The sequence below is a fragment of the Ixodes scapularis genome, unplaced genomic scaffold (genome assembly GCF_016920785.2).
Source record: "Ixodes scapularis isolate PalLabHiFi unplaced genomic scaffold, ASM1692078v2 PGA_scaffold2__306_contigs__length_199485367, whole genome shotgun sequence".
In the NCBI taxonomy this organism is placed as follows: domain Eukaryota; kingdom Metazoa; phylum Arthropoda; class Arachnida; order Ixodida; family Ixodidae; genus Ixodes; species Ixodes scapularis.
This window is the reverse complement of record NW_024609857.1, coordinates 169,324,246-169,342,527: the sequence shown is the minus strand read 5'-3', so window position 1 is coordinate 169,342,527 and position 18,282 is coordinate 169,324,246. Positions and strand designations below refer to the sequence as shown.

At 45.8% G+C, this 18,282-nt stretch overlaps 1 protein-coding gene across 1 annotated transcript in view; it reads right to left on the bottom strand.

Moving 5' to 3' along the window:
- LOC8032842 (venom factor) overlaps positions 1 to 18,282 on the bottom strand; it is a 229,019-nt gene that overhangs the window by 99,620 nt on the left and 111,117 nt on the right. The window contains exons 15-16 of the mRNA XM_042292110.1: positions 8,296 to 8,425; positions 7,524 to 7,577 (exon numbers count right to left, since the gene is read on the bottom strand). Coding sequence (XP_042148044.1) covers positions 7,524 to 7,577; positions 8,296 to 8,425 — 184 coding nt within the window. The remainder of the gene's footprint in view (positions 1 to 7,523; positions 7,578 to 8,295; positions 8,426 to 18,282) is intronic.

Sequence of the window (18,282 nt, the reverse complement as noted above, 5' to 3'; positions counted from 1 at the left end):
CTGGACGTCGGTGGCTATTCACACGACCGAGGTCACTCTGAGAATAACAATAACGTGCGTCAACACTGCGGGCAGCTAACTCTAACTGCCGATGATCTGTTTCGAAGCATAAACTGGACGTCGGTGGCTATTCACACGACCGAGGTCACTCTGAGAATAACAATAACGTGCGTCAACACTGCGGGCAGCTAACTCTAACTGCCGATGATCTGTTTCGAAGCATAAACTGGACGTCGGTGGCAATTCACACGACCGAGGTCACTCTGAGAATAACAATAACGTGCGTCAACACTGCGGGCAGCAAACTCTAACTGCCAATGATCTGTTTCGAAGCATAAACTGGACGTCGGTGGCAATTCACACGACCGAGGTCACTCTGAGAATAACAATAACGTGCGTCAACACTGCGGGCAGCTAACTCTAACTGCCGATGATCTGTTTCGAAGCATAAACTGGACGTCGGTGGCAATTCACACGACCGAGGCCACTCTGAGAATAACAATAACGTGCGTCAACACTGCGGGCAGCTAACTAACTGCCGATGATCTGTTTCGAAGCATAAACTGGACGTCGGTGGCAATTCACACGACCGAGGCCACTCTGAGAATAACAATAACGTGCGTCAACACTGCGGGCAGCTAACTTTAACTGCCAATGATCTGTTTCGAAGCATAAACTGGACGTCGGTGGCTATTCACACGACCGAGGTCACTCTGAGAATAACAATAACGTGCGTCAACACTGCGGGCAGCTAACTCTAACTGCCGATGATCTGTTTCGAAGCATAAACTGGACGTCGGTGGCTATTCACACGACCGAGGTCACTCTGAGAATAACAATAACGTGCGTCAACACTGCGGGCAGCTAACTCTAACTGCCGATGATCTGTTTCGAAGCATAAACTGGACGTCGGTGGCTATTCACACGACCGAGGTCACTCTGAGAATAACAATAACGTGCGTCAACACTGCGGGCAGCTAACTCTAACTGCCAATGATCTGTTTCGAAGCATAAACTGGACGTCCGTGGCAATTCACACGACCGAGGTCACTCTGAGAATAACAGTAACGTGCGTCAACACTGCGGGCAGCTAACTCTAACTGCCGATGATCTGTTTCGAAGCATAAACTGGATGTCGGTGGCTATTCACACGACCAAGGTCACTCTGAGAATAACAATAACGTGCGTCAACACTGCGGGCAGCTAACTCTAACTGCCGATGATCTGTTTCGAAGCATAAACTGGACGTAGGTGGCCATTCACAGGACCGAGGTCACTCTGAGAATAACAATAACGTGCGTCAACACTGCGGGCAGCTAACTCTAACTGCCAATGATCTGTTTCGAAGCATAAACTGGACGTCGGTGGCAATTCACACGACCGAGGTCACTCTGAGAATAACAATAACGTGCGTCAACACTGCGGGCAGCTAACTCTATCTGCCGATGATCTGTTTCGAAGCATAAACTGGACGTCGGTGGCCATTCACAGGACCGAGGCCACTCTGAGAATAACAATAACGTGCGTCAACACTGTGGGCAGCTAACTCTAACTGCCAATGATTTGTTTCAAAGCATAAACTGTACATCGGTCGCCATTCACAGGACCGAGGCCCCTCTGAGAATAACAATAACGTGCGTCAGCACTGCGGGCATCTAACTCTAACTGGCAATGATCTGTTTCGAAGCATAAACTGGACGTCGGTGGCTATTCACACGACCGAGGCGACTCTGAGAATAACAATAACGTGCGTCAGCACTGTGGGCACCTAACTCTTACTTTTAGTGATCTGTTTCGAAGCATAAACTGGACGTGGATGGCCATTCACACGACCGAGTCCACTCTGAGAAAAACAGCAACGTGCGTCAGCACTGTGGGTAGCTAACTATAACTGGCAATGATCTGTTTCGAAGCATAAACTGGACGTCGATGGCCATTCACACGACCGAGGCCACTCTGAGAAAAACAGTAACGTGCGTCAGCCTGAGGGCAGCTAACTGTAACTGGCAATGATCTGTTTCGAAGCATAAACTGGACGTCGGTGGCCATTAGATCACCCCGCGTGACCACCCAAATCATAAAAACAAGGTAGAGAGAAAGAAGGAGAGGAGCAGGGGAAAAGAGTCGAAAGAGCCTTTCTTGCTTAAGCCGGAAGGGAATTTCGTCTTCAAATTAAAATGTTTTTCTTTGCTTGAGGTCGGTGTATGGAAGCCTAATTTGACGAAGCATACTCGCATGTTGAGTTCGGAATTATTCGTGCAGGAGAAAGGTTCAGATATATGTGTGGAGAGGTCAGGTTTAAGTTGGCCCGCTCTTTCTAGCGTGACAAGTCTGCGGCGTTATCGGAAGTGTTCGTGAAGTCGGCGGTCAGTTTCGCCGATATGTACTAAGGTTCGACAGTGTGTAGGAAATAATGTATATCAGATTAGAAGATTTACAGGTGTGATTGTCAAGGATTCTCATCAGCAGGTTGGGAGGAGGGCCGATGTGTCTGCACGTTAGGCATTTCGGGGCGCCGCACGGCGAGGTACCGGGAAGCAAAATCTGGGGTTTCGTGGAACTGTTGCTGCGTTCTAGAAGGGATCTGAAGTTGAGCTGTCGACGATAAGTTAGCACGGGTGCTTTAGAAATAACTTCGGAGTCTACGAGGTGGGAAGTGGCGTTCATGATTAGTTCGCCGAGCCTAGGTATGGAGGGATGGAACGTGAAAATGGAGGGGGTGGAACGGAGGTTTAGATCTTGGTTGGGGAAATAGGGTGTCATGCCACGATATGTTAGAGACGCGGCTAGTGGCATTGCGCAGAAGGCCGAGTGGATAATTACGTTGAATAAAGAACGTAGTCCTCGTCTCAACCTGGTGACGGAAATCAATGTTGACGCTGCAAATCCTACGGAGGCGGAGAATTTGTGAGAAGGAAATAGAGTTTATTTGGGACCTAGGAGGGTTCGAGGAGCAGAGAAGGTAGCTATGGCTGTCAGTGGGTTTATAATGTAGACAGGTGTGGAACTTGTAACCGTCACTAGTGATTTTTAAATCTAGGAATTTGAAAGAGGATCTCGATACCACTGGGGTAAACTTGAGGGAGACTTCGGCGTTACTGAGTGCATTGGTGAAGCGGTCAAGTACGAGAGGGGGGCCAAAATCAAAACACCGTAGAGAAGGTGAGTGAGTAGCCTAGCCCACTCGCCTCTTTTCTTATGTTCGCTCCGCTAAAGTGAAAGGAGTGGATTGCTTTGCGAGAGGAACTTGTCCCGCTTTCCTTAACTTGCAACACAGTAGAGTGCGAATTAGCGTCTTTATAAAGCAAGTGTTCTCAAGCATCTGATGCGCTTAGCTCAGTCGGCATAGTACCTGACTAAGAATTTCTCGGTCCCAAGTTCAATTTCTGTCAGTAGTTTTGCGACCGTGTCTTAATAATTACCCCCGTGGGTCCATATGCCTCCAAAAACTTTGACATACGTGTAACGGTCGAGCTTGGCGGTTGTTTCGTAGAAAACGAGCGTATATACACATTTTGCGTTGAAAATAAATAGTCCTACTCGTGGGCGTGTCGAAGAGACGGCCACGAGTAGGACCATTTAGGCACTGCCAGAGAACAGGGCACAGTGGTACGAGAGTCGTTATCAAAAGCCTCTCCTTTCAAACGACATCCGCAATCCGGTAGACCTAACAGCTCCAGCTACTGGCTGCGGCAACCAGTCACGGTCTGCCGCAATGAACAGACATTCACTTCCTGCCCTATCAAAGTGTCGTGGTCGAGAGATCGATAAACGATGGCAACCAGGGCCTGCCTTAGGCGTGGGGGACCTGGGCCGTCACCCGGAGTGCCATCAAAAAGGTGGGCGCGATGGCGCCCCTCTTTTTAATTTTTTTTTTGACACGTTAATTATTTAACATTAACGCTATATGCTCGATTCCCGTTCGTTTTGGAATGCGGTTCTCGACTGACAAATACTCATATGTTCAGTAACAATGCAATGTCGTACAAGGGGGGCGGGGGCCTTGTCGGAGTTTGGACAGGGCGGCTAATGGTGTAAGCGTACTGCACGTACGCTTGCACCATTAGGTGTAAGCGTACGTGGAGTACGCCTACGGAAAACCACGACGTACTGCACGTGGTTTTCCGCACCACCAGGCTTGCGGCGTCGGTTACATGGCGGGCTTTGCCTACTACCTTCTCGCGGGCATTTTTGCTGGTGCTTGCCGCACGGGGCGCTGCGTTAGGCGTTCGGATTTAGCAATGCCCCCGGCAGTAAGCCTTGCCATTAAAGTAGAAAAAAAAATCCTGTATACAACTACTTGCTCTCTACCACACTTTCCACGCACTGTAGCAACTGGCGACTGTGTTTAACTCGACACACAACTCCCCTGTACCCCATCTTTCACTTTGTCTACTTTTAGGCACAGTGTTTTAAGAGGTAAACAATCATTTAATTTTGTTCTTATATTAAATTTTCTTCCATCTGTGTTAAACCTGACAGACTTAAGAGAGCAAAACAAAAGAATGACCGTCTCTCAACCTGTCTTTATTCGCTTCTCGTCTCTCTTCTCTGTCTTTTGATTTTGATACATCATAGGAAGCGCACTTTAGTAAAAAGTGTGTGAAAGCGACTGGACCCTGTAGAGGCATTACCAAAATTTTACATTTTAGGCGGGCTTGATCAGGAGCTTGCTTTGCTGGCTTATTCCTGGTACTTGTACGGTTAGATGGACAGGTTTAGAGCTTCCGACGGTGTTTACACTGCATCTCACTAGCTACGTGCTGCGTTGCCAAAGGTACAGGGGTGAGAGCGTAACCCCAGCAGTTGAAAAAGGTAGACAGAAGGGAATGCCCTCTTACCAGAACCCTCTTTTGTTAACCTCATATCGCCCCTCGGGCACAAAATTCGCGCAAAAATTAATTTCCTTTTTCTCTCGCCCGTAGCTTCCGGAGTATTGCGCCTAACTAGCAAGATAGAGTATAGTTGGGGGCTCAAACTGTTTTAAGAAGGTCAGAATCCTCAAAGGCCACTTCGCATTTACTGTATTAAAACTTGCAAATGGTGTTCAGCCTTACGTCAGCAACATTTAAAGCTGCAGTTTCTCGGTGGTACTTCTAAATCACTACGGAAAACGTTTTAAGGTACTGTATTGATTTGTTGCGGGGGACAGGGGCAAAACGTGAACGGAAAAAAAGTGAAAGTCGTTTACTACTCCCTGTAACGCCGAATTGGAGCGCAGCTCTTGAGGAGGAGGAGGGAACGGTACTGAGGGGCACGTGTTCTCGGGGGGGGGGGGGTCACGTGACCCCCCCGAGGGCACGTGACCTTGGTGGGGTCACGTGGGGGCAAACACGTGCCCCCTCAGAGGTCACGTGACCTCGGGAGGGGGTCACGTGACCTCGGGGTGTCACGTGACTACCCAGGTCACGTGACCCCCCGGGTCACGTGACCAAAAATTTTCCGCTAGATTTAGCGGGGAAATTTTTTCCGCTAGGTTTAGCGGGGAAAGTTTTCCGCTAGATTTAGCGGGGAAATTTTTTCCGCTAGATTTAGCGGGGAAATTTTTTCCGCTAGATTTAGCGGGGAAAGTTTTCCAATAGATTTAGCGGGGAAATTTTTTCCGCTAGATTTAGCGGGAAAATTTTCTGCTAAAAAGCGGGGAAATTTTTCCGCTAGATTTAGCGGGGAAATTTTTTCCGCTAGATTTGACGGGGAAATTTTTCCGCTAGATTTAGCGGGGAAATTTTTTCCGCTAGATTTAGCGGGGAAATTTTTTCCGCTAGATTTAGCGGGGAAATTGTTTCCGCTAGATTTAGTGGGGAACTTTTTTCCGCTAGATTTAGCGGGGAAATTTTTTCCGCTAGATTTAGCGGGGAAACTTTTCCGCTAGATTTAGCGGGGAAATTTTTTCCGCTAGCTTTAGCGGGGAAATTTACCCATAATGCACCGCGCGGTTACGCCGACGGCGACGGCGACGGCGACGGCGACGGCGACGGCGACGGCGACGCCGCTCAAGCCGGAAACGGGCGCCTAAGAGCTGCGCTCTAAAAGAAAGACGAAAGTCCGTTGTAATCGAGGAAAGTATAAATGGTGTCTCCACCAGAGCAGGGCGACCTCGCGGGAGTCACCTCCCTCCCTTCGGCTCGCGTAGGTGATTATGTGACCATAGCGACAACCAATGTCTTTTTCGAAAGACGTCGCGCAAGAATCTGGGTACACTAGACAGGATACCCAAGTTTTCCCAGCGAAAAGCCATTTCTAAATATGATGATTGTGTCAGGTAGTACCAACTTACCGCCCCAAATATTTTCATTTATAAAAACAAAAGTCAAAACTATGTTTGGGGAAATTTTTTTTTAATTTTGAGCATTTGAGGGGACAATAAATTTCACTGTTTTTGTAATTTTACGTTTTCTCCCGAAGTCTGAGGCGGGGGGTGATTATTTTACAACCTGTACTCAATATAGAAATTAAAAATGAACACCTTTTTCGCATCTATTCTTCAAGCTTGCATGAAACAAAACAATATGCTGAAATACAAATATTTTAAGTCCGTAGAAATTTATAAATTTATTTACAGTTTATTTTCTTATTAATCTGAAAAAAAAATGAAAGCCGTGTACAATTCCCTGTAACGCCGGATTAGAGCGCAGCTCTTGAGGAGGAGGATGGAAGGGTACTGAGGGATAGGTGACTCCTTGAGGTCGCGTGACCTCGGGGGGGGGGGGGGAGGTCGTGTGAATCAGGGGGGCCACGTGACCTCGGGGGAGGGGGTCACGGGACTTCCGGAGGGTCACACCACCTGAGGGGGTCGCGTGACCTCAGGGGTTGACGTGCGTGACCTCGGGGGGGGGGGGGGGGGGACGTGACCTTTAAGGCGGGAACGGGCCCCTAACAGCTGCGCTCTAAAAATATGCATTTTCAAGTTTGCCCTTAAATTCCCAAGGTTGACCTTAAATTCCCAAGGTACATGTATGTTATATATAGTGCCAGCTGAACATAAAAAAGTATTAGAGAGAGAGACTAGAAACTGTTTAATAACATCATATTTTTCTTCATCTATATTCCTTTTTTTTTCATCTACACCTACACTGAATTTAATTTAATTGAGGAACTTCTTCCTCTTCTAGTCTTTTAACCAAACACCTTCCTCGTCTTTCATTTGTCCGCCATGAAGAAAAAGATTATCTTAATAAACAGTTGCTAGTCTAACGGTATGTATGCCTTTTCTATGTCTCTCTAATCCTTTTATGTTCAACTAGCACTATATAAAGTAATGAACCAACTAGCTAAGCTTCAACCGGTACAGGTATGTTAGCAAACGTACATAAAATATATATTTAAGCATTTATTTCATTAAATGAAAAAAAAAGCTTTCGGGGCCATTCAAAATGGTAACCATGCGCTGGCAACCTCAGCATTTAGCTGTAACTTTGATGCTTGGCACATATATCCTTATTCTTTTTGAAGGTACGCAGCATACTCGTTTACTAGCAGAAATGGGTTCTGCAGATGTGAGAAAGCAGCAGACAAAAACTTACCAACGCTGAGGGGTGCCTCTCTCTTCTGGCGATGTCGCGGTTGGCAGGACAAATCTAGGAAAATCAAGGGTTGGAATGACCCATCATTTAAGTGTATGCTATTGTGTAAAAACGCACGCATCTTCCTACGCACTCTTAAGACTATCGATGCATGCGGTTAAGGCGGAGAAGTTCCGGCTTCTCTTTTGGCGGCATGCGACTGTACAACTCTAAAAAGTCTGATTACTTTATTTTCTATTTGCGCGTTTTCGCACATTGTAGATGTCTTACTAAATGCACAATCGTGTTTGCTCAATTTTAAGCGATACGTGCGTCCAATGGAATGGGTTTTAAATTGTGCGGGTTGACATATTGCAAACCTCCTGCCTAAAAACGAGCCTGGGTTTGTCCACACCGGCTCTCGGCATTGGGCATGCGCAGAAATCACCGTAATGCGCGTGCCCCCTAGAGTATTATGATGAGTTTCTAGCTGCTCGATGGGGTCACGCGGTTTATCGGACGCGTTTTTAATGCGAGCTGCGAGCAGGTGCCTAAAGAGTTGATCGTCTGGAAATGTGTCCGCCTTTTCTCCCGCTTTTCTCCTCTCCAGGCGAAAACGCAGAGCATACGCACTTGAGAGCAATCTCCGAAGGAGGCGCCCGCCGTTAAATATAAAACGCTCCCCACGGTTTCGAATTCCCTTCAATCTCTCTAATGCGCCGTGTCGTTTTATGTTGTATATTCCATGTTCTATGATCTATGTTCAGTGCTACGCCAGACCGTTGATCCGTACCGTTTCGCTTGGGGCGGTCGTCGTTCGTGTTGGCCAGCAGCAGCACCCCGGCGTCGTGCAGGGCTTGGACGGAGTCGGTGCCACCTCCCGCTCCGCAGCCCAGGTCTTTGGCGTCCAGCTGCTGGAAGAGCTGCGTGCACGACACGCAAAGCACATCTGTTGGAATACTCGGTCCTTTTCGCCGTAGCCCTGGGGTTTATTTGTACAAACTTAGAAAGTCAATGCGCCTTCTAAACTACCAAATCATTTGAAATCACTACGTCATGACGTCACTTTATTGAATAATGAAAACGTACCTAACACCGCATAACACGGCGCACTTTTAAATATTATTTTTTTCCCCCTGGAGTTCTCGCGGCTTGCCTGGTAGCGCACCGATGAATGGACAAGCTGCAGATTGCATATCATTTGCTCAGACTTGTTATCGTGACCCTACTGGCGTTCAGATTAAGTTCGCTAAAGTGTTTTACATCATTCGGAAAAAACTGAATTCGTGTTTCGGTCACGTGGCCTGATGTCACGTGATCTATATATATGCTTCCCCGCCAGAGTAGGCGGGGAGATTGATATCGCGTGACCTGACATCACGGGACCTCTAGTCTGAACTTTGAATTCTTGATCATTTGACGTATATTGGGGTAGATTGTTAAGCTGTCTTTTTATCCGGCCATGATGATTATTCATCGCAGCCCTAAAATTTTTTGAATTGTTTGGATGCGGTAGTTCTACAATGACATGTGTCGTGCGCACCGGTCGCGCACGACGTAATACAGTACTACTGCGAAAGCCTTGTTGTTTTTTTGTGGTGCACAACAATAAAATTCAAAGAACTCAACAAAATTAATTCCATCGGGGAGTTTTAAAGTTGGTTCTGATTACCTCGTTAAAGCGTTTAACCTGTTCATTTTCACTCGAATTGTAAATACAGGATTTTGAGTGCATGACAGTTCCATCTTTTAGAAAGTCCTTGAACAGTCGAGGCACGATTTGTAAACGTGGTCTCACAGTAGTACATCGAGACAGCCTTGGCTAAGGAAGATTCGCAGTAAGAAGCTTATTAGAGCATATGCCTTTGGATGTAATTAGAATACAACCCCGTTCACCTGCTCAAATGATCAACTACTGCCGACAGCCATATCATCAGCTTCTAGGAAAACTTCTAAATGAACGGACAAACAAGCTTGAAATTTGTTTTCGTGGTACTGTTGGCTAAGTAACTGGTTGCATTCGAACAGGGGCTGTTTTATTTTTTTTTTTTTGTCATTTTACTAGGGGACAGGGTTGGGCAGAAATACTATTAAAGGTGTTTGGAAGCACAAATACTAGCGTACATAGCAATTAAGGCTAACATAAAATAGTGATATTGAAATACAATATCAAAAATGTACCAGAAGAAGTATCAAAAATACATTCGAAAAAAAAGAAAAACACAAGAAAACTCTTCAAGGGACAAACTTTTGGAACTTAATTACATATTTCTAAAACAGAAAAAAACTATTTTAAATGATCTTGCACTGCCTAGAACTATTTGGGTGTGTCCAGTAATGTACACGAAGGAGAAAAAAAAAACTATGATTCACAATTCTCTATATGCGTAATCTCCATTACGAAAACCATTTTAAGCTAACAAACAAGCAATCGCTGTAAGATAGTCTAATTGTTTACTTTGTCATATTTTTATTCAAATTAAATTTACCACATAATTAACACCTCGCATTTTGTGCCGTAGTAAGGGAAGCGAGTTGTTATTGTTTTTTAACTATGGCTCGAGCGCAAATTTGTTTTCGCGATCTATCAACCATTCGAGGCAAACTTCCATGAAATCGAAATCAGTTTTGTGTCCTTCCAGGTTACCTTGAGAAGTCACCATGATTTTCACCAACCAGGCGCCACTTTCAGAATTGATCTTTCTACATAACCGAGAAAATGAAGTTTTATTATGGTGCCTGGATCGCGTCTTCGACTGGTGTGTTTAGCGTCCTATCCCGCCCATACATCAAAAGTGGTCCCGATGTGGCAACAAATGACGCGAGTGTCATGCTGTTGCCTGTCGCGATCCTGGCGGTTGGCCGTAGAAATGTTGGCAAAAAGCACGAGCGAACGCAAGTGTCGCTGTCGTCACGGTGTCCCGTTAGGCGTCCCAACTTCCGGTTGCACTAGCTTCCGTGAACTGTCACAGTGGAAAGCGACCTGCAGCAGAACAGGCATCTGCTACACACACCATAACTGTTGAGACGCCACCAGGGTCGCGACCGGCGACAGCATGACACTTCTATGACGTCATCAGGCGGAAATCGAGGGACCACTTTTTTGGCCGCGGTAAACACACCAGTCAAAGACGTGATCCAGGCACCATAGTTTTATGAAACCGTAGTCTTTCATTTGTCATTTAGACGCACCGACAGCGCCTTCAAGTAGTGAATGTACAGGAATAATCGGCAACCTAAGTCCAACAAAACATGTTTAATATTTTACGATGTGGAGTAAGGGGCCATGTATATTATGATACAAACGTGCCAGATGAAACTTGGTCTTCACCTTCTGTATAGATGTCAACGACTCCATGATATTTGTAACAAACTACATCGTGCCCTAATGGTATTGCTATACCAGGAACACACCCAAAAATGTGTTTCGATACAGAAATAGAAAATACACTGCAAAATTTGGGACGCGATAAACAAATTATAAATGCGTAGAGCATTCCCGAAATACTATCGCGATACATTTGTATCACGATATTGTGCAACACTGATGGCAGGCCATCTTTTGTTCAAAGACACCAGCGTTCACTCGTTGCTACGAGTAGTTGTCTCAAAGTGTCCATTTGCTTTGTGCAATTTCAGGATGAAATCCGCGGTCGATGTCAATGATCCGACGACAAGTGTTCTTACTATACACCGGGTGACCCTTTTTATTTAAAACAGATTTTTAAAAAAGGCGTCTTTACTGCAACGTGAATGCCGTCTTCACTCTATATTTCTTGAGCTCGGCGGACACTCGAGGGGCAAACAACCGTCACAGTCAGGTGAGTAATAAATTAAAAGTAATTCATTACCGTTTTAGTTAGTGAGAATAGACATTAAATAGTGCAAATAGACAGATAATTCCGGTCGGAAACTTGCTGAGCGTCATTTAAAACCACTAAATCAGTTATTTTCAGAAAGACTTTGAGCGGGAAAGAAACACGGTAGTGCGCTAGAGCTATCACCCGTGCAGCAGGAACAGAGCTACCGGCGCGATAAGACACCCTCACAATTTGTTTCGTCACTCACCATAGCCCCAGCCTTGTACCTGCTGCACAAGTGGTCGATTTAGCACACTACTTTGCTCCTCACGCGCTCAAAGTCTTTCTGAAAATTACAGATTTAGTGGTTTTAAGCGACCCTCAGCAAGTTTCATATTTGCAACCATGTGTCTTTTTTCACTGATTGAAAAGTTAACTAACGAATTTTAGGTACTTACTCACCACACTGACTGTTGTTCGTTCCTCGAATGTACCCCGGGCTCAAGAAACATGTGATAAAGACGGCATTCACGTAACAATAAAGACGACTTAAAAAATTAATAAAACATATCATTCCGTATAATAAAATTGGAGAAGTTTTTAAGGTAGAAAATTGCGCCAAAATAAATCAACTTACACCTCGAATAAAGCGCAATTCGCGGCCTGTAGGAAGCTGTTGCCGCCGAAACAATCCGCTTGGATCGGGAATCAATACCGAGACATCTCCAGGGCTAGCTGAGAGTTCTATTAACTATGCTCACAAGGAGCAAACAGTAGAGCAAACAGGTCTCAATTTATTCTTCCGTAGCTCTTCACCCATGGGCTTCGCCAAAATATTTATAACTATAATCATCAAAACTGCTGATGTCACAAGGGTGACATCAATGCTCGTAACGATGCTGGTAGCAACTGTTAACACCTGCTTGTTCTATTGATGGCTAGCCCTGGATAGTTGAGCTCGTATAACGCACCACTCAGCTTTAAGAGGTCCCGGGATCGAATCTAACACAAGGCGATTTATTTAGCTGCCGACAATCGCCTAGAGGGCGCGAGCAGCGCTCCATTCCAGGTGGAGGTCGATTTATTATTTCAAATTCTTCTTTGTGTCAAAAACTCATAATTACGTTAAACGAGACCCTCAACCACTGAAAGCATTTCATGGAGTTTGAAGAAATATTGCATGTAGTTCTCGCACGCCACTCAGAATGTTTTCAACAACTGATGATCTGCAGTATTTGCTAGTGTTTCACCTTGATAATTATCCGTCTCAAACTCATTCGAGGTGACGCTTTGCAGCTGTGCTCAGACTGTTTTGATACCTTTAGCGTCGCTCGAATCTTTATTTTTGGTACCAGAAGGATGTCTCAAAATTCGCCATCAATCAGATTCTGTTCGCTCCACCGGTTCTTCACTTTACAGTTGAACTCCAATAATCTCGCACACCAGCGAGTGATGCGCATAAGTTACCTACAAACCCTTGCGTGGTCTGCGATGTACACATACTATAAAATTATTTCTGAAAGGAAATATTGTCTGCACTCTGCAATTTAAAAAGCCAGCCGTGATTCTTGCGTTCGAACTGAGTATCAGCGCTTCGTCTCAGACATTGTCCTTGACGCAAGCGCCGCTGTTCCGACGTCTTTCGGTTGGAGCTAATATAGACCAAATCCTAGAGCATAACTGGCATTCGTTGTCACCATCGTTTCAAGAAAATTCAAATATAGCACAGCGTATATTGATTAGGTTCACTTCATCTCCGAATGCTTGTGCTTGTCCGGCCGTCCATAAGCAACAACCTATTGCTCATCAAGGCACGGAGCGGATCAACCACTTCTGAGTAGTGTGGATGAAACTTTAAGTAATATGTCGCAAGTACGAAGCACTTTCGGGTGCCATGCTGATTGTGTTCAATGTCCTTTCAACTGGTTTGATGCATTCTTTCTATAAATGTTCTCCAAGGTACCTCAACTCCATGAGTGAAACTTTCATTTGATCCTATCAAGTAGTAACCCACTGTTTTCTACACGTGATAGAGCTCGATTTAATTTCCCAGTGTGGTTGTTTTTTTAGGTATCCTTGCGACAACAATATTGTCAATTTGACATAACTTAAACGAAGGAAGGAAAAGAACGACACGTAAAAGGAAGTGATAAAGGCCCTTTCACACTCTTGCAACCGAGTACGACCGATAGAGACGAGATCTGGTAAAACTTCTTAAAATTTCTTAGGGCCAGGGAACACACTGGCATTTTAGCGTCATCTATGCGGTGACCTTGTAACTGCGTTGCACAAGAGCGATAGTTTTGCGGGATTTCCGAGGTCAAATGAGCATAATACCTATAAGAAAGGCTCTTTTATAACGTTGAAAGGATAATGCGCGAGAGAAATAGAAAACATGCCAGACAGCCAAGTTTACACTTCTACCCAATAGACAGCGCCAGTGCGTCCTCTTGCTGTAAGAGGTTTTAAGGAACGCAGTTTTAAAAGGCCGTAAGAGTGTGAACGGGCCTTAACACAGAGCGTCTCCAAGCATAGCTACGAGTCTATTCAAGAATGAACACATTTATGGTAACAGCACACCTCAGTTGACGCCAAAAACACTCTACGAAAAAACCCTACAATGTTCTAACATGGAAACAGAAAAAACACCCTCCCCCAACCACCTCCATTATGCGAAGGACCGGAAGCTAGCAAGGAAACTTAAAGACCCTAAACCGCAACATTATTCTTGCAACACACACACAAAACGACACACTTTTTTAAACTTCCAAGATTGTTCACGCTTGTTTCTCTAAGACAATTGAAGGAACAGCTGACAGTCTCCTGCAGATGAGATTGTCACTGTCTCCTTTACATCCCTTTTAAAATGATCAAATTCCCTGCTTCCAATTCTCGTGCACTTCCATTAAGAAAAACAATTGTTGCACTCTGCTAATTGCTTTACAATATCTGACTTAGTCGACTTTGTGTTCTAAAATTATATCGTTTACACAGTAGCCAGTCTCGCAATGGTCGAAATTCGTATGTCAAAGAAATGTCATAAACATCAAGGTAGTGTCGTACACATTAAAGTAGTGATATTTTTCGTAGAATCCCTCCACCACGGTTGACATCCAAAGGGCAGCTGCAGCTGAAGCTACGCCAGAGCGAATCTCTTCATACTGGAACATTCTGTCGTACATTCTATAATTCTTGCACTATACCATAATGCAACACTACTTCCGGTTCGGGAAGCTCCCCGCTACACGTCGAAATTCATGATAAGGGACTTCGTCATTGTTGCGCAATGTTTTGTGTGCTTCGGCACCCCGTTCGCGTTGTAGTTTGTCCGCTGACGGAAGGTTTAAAATGGTCAGATGCGCTATAATTATTTGTTCCAGATGCAAACGTCGGCGACAAAATGGAGATGCGGTCAGGAGTATTGCCTTTTTTCTTAATGCTATCAATCATTAGGAGTCAGTGAGAGGCGGCGCTCGAACAATCGGTTCGCCGGCATCCCGAATGGCTCTGATAGATACGCTGGCAGAGTCTCAACCAACAAACTTCGTACCAAATAAGGGTTTGTCGACTGCACTTCAGTCACGGCAAATTAATAGAAGAGGACGCGTTTAATTGCCGCCCGACGGCATTCTTGCGAGGCGTTCAAGTTCAGAGCGACGGCACCCCACGCACCCATTCAAGTGCCGCTCGAGGATGTTAAACAAAAGTCACGCCTATTCTGACCCGTGTTACATCGGTTGCTCGCCACAAATCTGTTTCGTCATCAAACGCGACCGACGCAAACGACAGGACTCTACGGCACTACTGCTACCGCAGTAAGACGCCGAATGACTCTAACATGGCGCCATATGCATTCATGCCAGGCGACAATGCTGGTGTCGATGTCGAGAATAACTGGAAGTTATGTCAGGTGCAAGAAGCTGATAAACGGTGTAAGGATTCTGCTAACCTCTTCCAGCTTCATATGATGGTCCATCTTGGAAGAACTAGACAACAGAGAGAGAGAGAGAGCGCAGGCGAGCTGGTGTACTTTGAAGCTTCAAAACGTGGAAGAGAAAGCCCAAACGAATAAGAAGACAACGTCTCGAACACAGCTAAAAGGTTTATTCAGTTCTCTCTTTTATATATCCCCACTCCCAACGTCGCCAGCCGCCGCATACACAGCTTCCGCTCTCTAAGGTCAGAGGCTTCCTTTTTACCCCGCGCTACATAGTCCTTCAAACTACCCTTTCACTGAGGTTGCTATAGATAATGGATGCAAGGCCTGTTCAATGTGTTGTTGATCAGTGACCTTACAACTCCTGCTTTCACAGTTTTCGCATGACACCTTGTTCTTGAATAAAAAGGTTTCGGATTCTTTTTTCCGTGCTTCAACACAAAACTTCCCCTACATGAATCCGTAAGTCTGAACATTGCAATCCATCTTTCTCGGTTGCTCCATAGTAAAACGCAATTCAAGAGCTGGCTTTCTTAGCAGACCTTCCACCATTTCCGCTACTCCGTTCTGAAACGAACACACTACAATGTCATCGGCATGCCGCTTTACCACATAGCTCTCCAAGGGCATTCCTTTCAGACCATTAACCCCGGAAGAACCAACGAATCCAAATAGATATCTGCCAGTATCGGTGCCGCCGACGAACCCAAAGTTAGCGTTTTTGGCATTTGCTTACGGAAGCAATTCGTCGACCCTGAGCTCTTCTGTCATCTATCGTCACCGGAAACTCCCTGTACCACCCAAAAGAAGATCTACAGAACGTAAGCGGCAGTGCGTCTCAAAGGAGTCTGGAGATCCGCAACGCAAGTGACTGACTATGGACTCTACTCCTCGGGACGGATTTTCTACGCCACGAGGACTTTCAGCACTGGGGCAACGTCAGGAGGGCCCACTTCAACCGGCTTTGGAGTGCAAGGCGGAGCCAGGTTTTAGACAGCATCAAGCGGCAGAATGCTCACGGCATAGGGCTTGGTTATGTGTTGCATGGAACTCACAATTGGCTGGACAGTCGAGGACTCACTGATCGAACGCATGTAAATGACCGTCGGAGCGTGTCGTTCCGTAATCTTGTCAATCATTATGAAGCATCAGTGTCCCGGAAAACTGAAGTATTATTCGGGAGGGGGCCAATATTTTTGTGTAAATGTGAAACCGTCTAGGCTTGATGTCTTTTCGTCAATTCAGTCGGTAGCGAGAATGGTCGGACTTGAAGAAAAAGGAGCCTTCAAGGATCAGGCGATTGAACGGCTGGAACGAGTTATTGGCAGGGATTACCTTCGGGCAGATAAAAGCGCCAAAATAACAATTGAAAAGTAAGTCGTTGGAATTAGTGCAGACAAGAGTGGAAACTTTCCGGTATTACCCAGCTCAGTTTATGAGAATAAGGCAAAAGAAGCTTGTGGGAAACACGTGTTTCCCGTCTCCCTATCTAGGCCTAGCACAAGCAGGCCGTGGGAGCGTTATGGCGACGTCATCCCGGATACGGGGGTAAGGCCGCATTCCTCGAAGAGGGCGTGTCTACCCTCGCCCTTTTGGGTGAAAGTGCCTCCGGCGCACCCTTCGGAAATGATTGTGGACGCGGCCCATCTGCGGGATAAGCCACACTACCTACCCCGGGCGCGTCCACTTTCCGCTGGCTAGATAAGCGGCCGCGAACGGCGGCCCGGGCTCTCGTCCGGGGAAGGCTCTGGGCCACGGAGCCTCGTTCTTTTTGGAGCTTTCCCCATTCCACGAATCTGCCTAATGCGGCAGCGTGGGCCCCCTCCAGGTGAATCTGTCTAATGCGACAGCGCCGACCCTTTTTCCGTTCTTTTCTTTTATTAGTTTTGCCGACGGGCACAGCGTGGTGGCACAGCAGCCAAATAAACCCGCTTCTTCAGTATCTTTGTGTTTGGAGTGAATCCTCTCCTCGGAGTCCACGGCAGCCTCCGGACGGACCCGGCCGTAGCAGTCCTCAACATCGAGCTACGGAGTGGGATCGACCTCGTGGTGCAGTAAGGCAAGTCAAATTCCACAAGCTTTGGGTTCTGTCTTCTGTGAACCGGGAGAAGACGTTGAGAAGTTAAGGAAAATTATTTGTGGGGTCCTGAAAAAGGAGGATTTCGAGGGTATGGCCAACCGAATGATGGGTTCAAGGCTCTCAACATTAAGCTTAAAGTTCTTCCTTGAAGATCATAAGCCGGAGCTTTCGTTTCGAGCGGTCGTTAATAAGAATGAAACGTGGTAAAAAGTGGAGTCCAAGAATCTTCAAGAAGGGTTAGAGTTCATTAGTCTCGAAAATTCCCTGTCACTAAAAAAACACGAACGAATTGATTGGCATCTTGGTCGTCCACCATGGCGAGCAATGCTCGGTTTTATCGATGGATTTCAAGGATTTATATTATTTGTTGGGGAGTAAAAGACTAATGAAGGTAGTGAAAGGCACTAGAACTCAACTTAGTGAAGTTTCAGTCAGGATCGGGCATCTCTGTAGACAGTTTTTTTTTTGACAATTTTGGATATTTATCTGTATTCATCCCCAGAAATCTGTTGGATGGATGGATGGATGAATACGGCTGAGCCCTTTGGATCGGGCGGTAGCTTACGCCACCTAGCCATTTTGTTTTACCATTTAAGCTTAGAATATTTAAATGTGAAATCTATATTCACTCCGCAGTGCAAAGAAAGTGAGGCTATGAAACCCCCTTGCCATCAGTGGATAAGAAAATACCTAGTTTTCTCTCGATTTCTGCCACCATTCACTTAATCTTTGCTTGGTAATCTCTACAGTCTTGAAATCCACTCTCCCTTCGCTGTCTCTAAAACCCAATGACTTTATTAAATCTATGTTGTCTTCGGTAGGCATAGGGTGAAGCCCTTTACAGTAGAGTATCAAGTGCTCAGCCGTCTCGTCCTCCTCTCCACAAGCAGTGCACACTGTATCAATTTCCTGGTACTTCACTCTGTATGTTCTGGTTCGCAGAACACCCGTTCTTGCCTCAAA